This window comes from Thyridium curvatum (assembly GCF_004353045.1).
Source record: "Thyridium curvatum strain D216 chromosome Unknown NODE_71_length_214541_cov_85.463701, whole genome shotgun sequence".
In the NCBI taxonomy this organism is placed as follows: Eukaryota; Fungi; Ascomycota; class Sordariomycetes; order Thyridiales; family Thyridiaceae; genus Thyridium; species Thyridium curvatum.
This window is the reverse complement of record NW_022156826.1, coordinates 117514-123513: the sequence shown is the minus strand read 5'-3', so window position 1 is coordinate 123513 and position 6000 is coordinate 117514. Positions and strand designations below refer to the sequence as shown.

At 51.7% G+C, this 6000-nt stretch overlaps 1 protein-coding gene across 1 annotated transcript; it reads left to right on the top strand.

The window, feature by feature from the left end:
* Positions 1 to 719: 719 nt before the first annotated feature.
* On the top strand, positions 720 to 1471 carry E0L32_009625 (uncharacterized protein; the record flags this gene model as incomplete). Its single annotated transcript, XM_031144611.1, has 5 exons — positions 720 to 744; positions 904 to 913; positions 1062 to 1157; positions 1214 to 1314; positions 1374 to 1471. 5 exons carry the CDS (start codon positions 720 to 722, stop codon positions 1469 to 1471), a joined length of 330 nt encoding a protein of 109 aa, XP_030990632.1.
* Positions 1472 to 6000: the final 4529 nt, after the last annotated feature.

The window sequence follows — 6000 nt, the reverse complement described above, 5'->3', positions numbered from 1 at the left end:
CCTGGAACCCGTGAATCTCCTGTCCGTAGAACCGGGCCACCACAACTCCCGAACATGAGATGACACATTTACTTGTCACTCGCTCCCAAAGTCCTCCTCGCCTTAGCGTTTGACACTCTCCTCCACAGTAAAAGTGGCTTTACCGCTCCAATGGGGGATCACTTCATCAGACTTGCGGACTGGAGTCATCTTGTCACTCTGACGAACAATCATTTTCATCAATACGTGGCCAACCATTTACAATGAAGCAAGTAGATCGATGCGATATTCTGACTCTTACTTGTCGGCAAGAGGTCTGGAGAAGATGAGAACTCAATTTTTTGGTCCATTCGGGTGTTTCGAAGATCAAACCAGCGCAGCCAATCATCATCACCAGTGGCAATCGGTACGGTTGACTAAGAAGAGGCTCGAGCCACATTTCAGCCACCGGTTTCTCCAGCCACCCCAACTTCTTCCAATTTCCCAGACCACGTGACTCATTTTGAGCGCACAGACCAGAGGCTTTAGGGCTTTCCAAGCCCTTAGCCGAAATCCAAAAATTTGGTGAAGGCCTGATTCGCAACGTGCATCAAGAAATCCAACCCATCGCCAACACCGCCAAACGCGACGACCGACAACCCGCCAGCAGAAGAGTCTTTTCAGTAAGACATTTTCGCTGACACTCCTTCTCATCGTGGCACGGACAGACCGGTAGAGGGAATCACATCATCATCATCAAAATGTCGACGGAAGCAGGTCACCGACGTGAGTTTTCCCCAGCTCCCCCGGGTCACATCGCAACGGATTCGAGCATTCGACCTCGCATGGTTCTGTAATCATCAGGCTAGGCTGTGCTTGCACGGATTCGTCGCGACACCCCTCAAACACTCTTTCGTACTTGATTGCTGACTTGCTCTTCTCTAGTATACGTCAAGTAAGTAGCATCTCCATGCCTCTCCGTAATCGACTCGACGAAAGGGAAGCGACGACTTTTGGATAGCGCTCGGCCGTCTAGGGACGGAATAGGATACACAACTGCGACATGAGGGCTTTGGAACGATGACTGACAACTCTATCATTAGGGGTCGCCACCTGAGCTACCAGCGTAGCCGACATGTCACCCACTCCAAGACCAGCCTGATCAAGATCGAGGGTGTTGACGACACCAACGCCGCCAAGTATGTTTGCACTCCGGATGGATTGAAAGGAACATGTCGACTGACGGCCTGAATAGCTTCTACCTCGGCAAGAAGGTTGCGTATGTCTACAAGGCTCAGAAGGAGGTTCGCGGCACCAAGATCCGGGTGATCTGGGGCAAGGTCACCAGGCCCCATGGTATGCTCTCGCCGACTCGAAAATACGCGAAGGCTCGATACTAACGTATGGCGATCTAGGCAACTCTGGCGTTGTCCGCGCGAAGTTCGCCAACCCCCTTCCTTCGCGGTCCTTCGGTGCTTCTGTCCGTATCATGCTTTACCCTTCGTCGATATAAAGACCGGTTTGGGGCGGAGTTGCGTGGAAATGGTTCATGACTGGGTGCATTAGGGTTCCGGCAAGGATAAAGAGCTTAGGCCCTTGCCAATAGCATTCAAATCAATGGCAAAATAACAACCAAAAAAATCGTGCAGTGTGGGAGAGGAGTGTGCCTTGCGTGTGCTACGGCGGTTATGGGGTCTCGATGATTGCATCAGATGGTGTGGGAAAACTTATACCACAATCATGAGCTGCAAAAAGCTCAACCTAACAAATCAAAGACTTTACAATCCATGCATCACATCCCTGTGGGGGGTTCGCGCAGTCGCCGGGTTACGTGGATGATGTTAGGGAATCTTGAGGTCCCTCCTGAGTCCTGACGCCATGGTCGACCTCACATGGCCTTCATGTGTGATGCTATGAGACGTCTTATTGCCAGCCATCTGTCGGTACATACAGGTCCAACTGGTGATGTACTAACCATGGACTCATCGACTTTACCAGAATGCACTTTGTTGTAGCCCATTTGGGCGAAGCTTTGAATTGGCAGGATACCAGAGGTCCGGGCATCATGGCTCCGTTGAAGGTGGTGTGAATGTCTGTCAGCAGGTTGAACTTGAAGACCATTCAGGCACTTCGGTGGCACCTCCAGGCAGAGGTCTTCATGAAATACTTGTATTTCTTGGACGATCATCGTATTTCCCACTCTGCCCATGCACTCGACCTGACGGTGGTCCTCCACATGAAGGATATACTTGCATCTTCAATTCTGAACGACTTGCTATATCTGGGCGCATCTCATATATTCTGCTAAGATTGCAGTTTAAGACTTTGGCCCCCAGCTTTCTCGGCTCTCAAGTTAATCGTGAAGACCAGAGAGTATCGCGATGAGCATTTCCAAAGCATTGTTGCCCCTTTGGTATAATCCTGAACAGGTGTCAGTGTAATTGACGGAGGTCCAACAAGTGATATTGGCCTCCATGCTAATCATGCATATCATTACCGAACATCTTACGGGTTCTCCCGTCACCTCGAGACCACTTGAATCGAAAAGCTTTGTCGCGAAATGGAATAAGTATTGAGAGAGATGATCGTCAGGGTAAAACAAGCAGTGCATAATTCTAATTCGGACACATGGCTGCGATTTGAAAGCTCTTTGGCTCTGATATTTCTGTTCATATGATCAACAATGATTGTCAAGAACAAGCCGTTGCGAAACTGGATATCAGGTATGCGACGCAATGCTGAGCAGTTGGAACGGGCAAGTGATCGACGATAAGACCCAGCTCTCGGTTTGGGGCCAGGGACACAGCCTGGACAGAACGGGTGCACCTTACGCTAACGTGACGTTTTTCTGGGTCGTATTTTTAGGATCCTGCAGCCCTTCCACATGTGTGCGGAGAGAGTGGGCCGGAGAGGATCAGTTCTCTCGTTGTCCTGTCAAACATATCACACCGAGAGAGAAACGGGGAATTCCAAGACTCCGGCATCCCGCCAGTCTATTTGCCGGAACTATCTGGTGGCATCTCTCTAAGATAATCGGCTCCTGGGGCAACCAGAAGTATTGCATAGCTGTCTTTTTAACGTACCTTAAGAGATCCCCGGGCAACAGGACAACGAGGTATCGCATCGTCAACAATACGTACGACCTTTAGCCTACAAGCTGCTGTACGCCTGTTGGTGCTACCTGAACTCTGCCTGGCAATCTACTTGGGACACATCCAGACAGGTTTGTAAGACCACTGAAATGCACAAATCCCCGTGTCTAGACACTGGCGCTTGCTTGGCTGCTTCTGCTGCAGTGTGCTCTGGGTGTCAGGTAGATATCGCTCCCCAAGATAAGACATGTGTCCACAGATCGGTGCCCGCGGATGTTCTACGTGAGCTGGGACTGCGGGATCGTCGGAAGGGGCCTGCGTGCGTCTCGAGCCACGCATTCCGGATCGAAAGTCTGCCGGCATTGACAAGACTTTTCGTTTATCAATAGCGTGGAGCATCCTGCATTTCCCCTGGCAGGAGAAATATGATATTGTAAGTCCCAGGGAACGGGGAGATGATGTGCTTGATGTCAGCCGCCATTGCTCTACACTACCTAGAAAGTACTTGAGGGTGATCGCCCTGGTAGATGTAAAATAATGCCTAGCCTTGGCACTTTAACAACCACCGTTTTGCGTGGGCTTCCATCTGTCTGTTGTTCGCGGGCCCTCCACCGATAGGATCTACGACTAGGTCTTGGTTCTGTCTGAACCTAGACTACCTCACTACCAAGACCACCTGGTAGCCCTGGAGGTAGTTTACGACTCCACCAGGCGCAGTCGTCTATCTTTTGACGCTATCGGGGTTTCTGAGGGTGGTGCTGGGGCGATTGTCCACTTACAGACCTAGATTCGACAGCCTAGGCGTCATCTACTCCGTAGTTGCGGCGACGTGCTCGAAAAGCGTTGGTCTTGCTGCAAGATCTGCCGATGCGTCCTGGGAAAGAGGGATGCTAAACTCTGGTAGCGGGCTTGTAAAGGAGGTTGAAAAGCAAGAATCCGGTGCTGCAGGATGAGCTAGATCTGCGGCGATAGGTCCGGATGTTGGACCGCGTTGGCAAGATGGCGAGCCAACGAGCCTATCAGCCAATCCTTGGGCCTCGAGTTTGTCAAGGATGTGTGCACTTGGGCACGGAAGTGTACATGGACCCGGGACGCCTTCAGGAACAGACATGTGCGATTTCACGACAGTCTGCTCTACCCACATTTTCGTTGCGTTATATTCGTCGATCACCTGCTGCTTTGGTCTTTCTTGACTACGTGTGCACCCAAGCAAGGCTCGATACGAGGCAAAAGTCGCCATTATGTACTGTGTCGAGGCCATTCCCTAAAGAAAAATAAAGATATCAATGGAACCCCCTTCATCCATCAGGTCGTCCCAACTTGTGCTGCTCTTCCGTAGAAGCCGGACAGCTCGGGACAGGGGAAGACCCTGGAACATTGGGAGATCAATTGATGGGAGAGGCGGGGTAGGTACCGGAGCGGGCAGCGCTGGGCTGGTCCTTTATTATCGTGCCTGACCATACCTCAAACAGTTGGTGAGCCACGCTATTCCGAGGCACCCGCAACCTCGAGCTTGGTGTAAGTATGCTCGATGAAAGCCAAAATGTTGAACGCGCGCGAGCAAAGGGTGAGGCGTGGTGAGCAGGATGATGTGTTGCTGCCACTAGCTCCAGGACCCGGTGCCGACGGGGCTTGAGGCTATGCGAATGAGGATGGAGGATGAATGCGATTCCCGCTTGGCCGCCGATGATGCGATGCGATGTGATGCGATGCGCGTACAGTACATGGGCAGGTAGGTACAGCAAGTACATCCACCCGACGATTGTCAAAAAAAGAGAGGCGAATCACCAAACAAACTGCCACACAGTCGAGGTTTCTTGGTCTCCAGTGCTCCACCTTCTGGACCTCCAAGACATGTTACTTTTACGCGGCCCTTCCTCTGCATTGGATACGACACACCACCACGTTGATCAGGGACGTTCCTGTCATTCTTAAGAATTCCATCGCCCGACCTGCCCTTGACTGGAGGCCTTTCTCGTTCTTTTAAACTTTCTCCCTCGAGCTTTGTAGACACTCGTCCCCGCCTGCCGTATCTCTCTCCCTTTTGTGAGACAGGGCATTCTTCTTTACTTTCGTTTTCTGGCATCACTTTGATTTTCGGACACTTGCATTTGTCCGTCCTGTCGTTCTGACACTTCGCCACACACGTCTACGTGCAGACACCCGAAAAGCCACTCTACACACCCTCACTCACGCACGCACGCACGCCGGATTCACCACCCACTGCTGCGGCGCATCCCTCCCCCATACGCCTCGAGCTCGTATCTGACCTGCCAGGCCAGAGAAGCGTGGTGCAGAGACGCAATCCACTCCTGTCAGACGCTCCAGCTTCGAGAACACCCCACGACTTAGACCACGACCCACACAGAACCCTTTTTGAGTTATCGACCCACCGGCTCTTGATCGACTTAGTAGTGCAGCGTCGTCAGCTTTCGGTGCAAAAACTTTGTTGCCACGAATGGGCCGAGAATTGGAGCTGGTCTTATCCTAAGGAGTTTTGGCGAATCGGTCAGAAAGCTTTCCAAACGAAGTACCTCTTGCGCAAAGATATCAAAGATATCGCGCCCCGTCCTGAAACTGCATCAATCGATCCGGAGCTTTTTGTTTCACGACGAAAAAAAAAGCGACGTACGAATCCGGTTTCCGATCAGCCCTGTTGCGTTTCCTCTTTTACACTCTCCACTCGATCCATTAAATTGGGAGAAAGGCGATAACGTTACCTTTCTTTGACGTCAGCACAACGCGAAGGCCCCAGTCACTTTGCAGAACGAACCGTTTTTTGTGTTCTGAAACCCCCCGCGCCAAAGCCCCAAGCGACAATCCAGGCACCCTCTATTCTGGGCTTGGCGGTGCGAAAATCGCCTATCGCACAGCGCACCCAGTCCACTGAGGGTTTTCGTGCCTGCCGTCCGTTCCTGTTACACACTGGACATAGGTACTCCTCCACCCA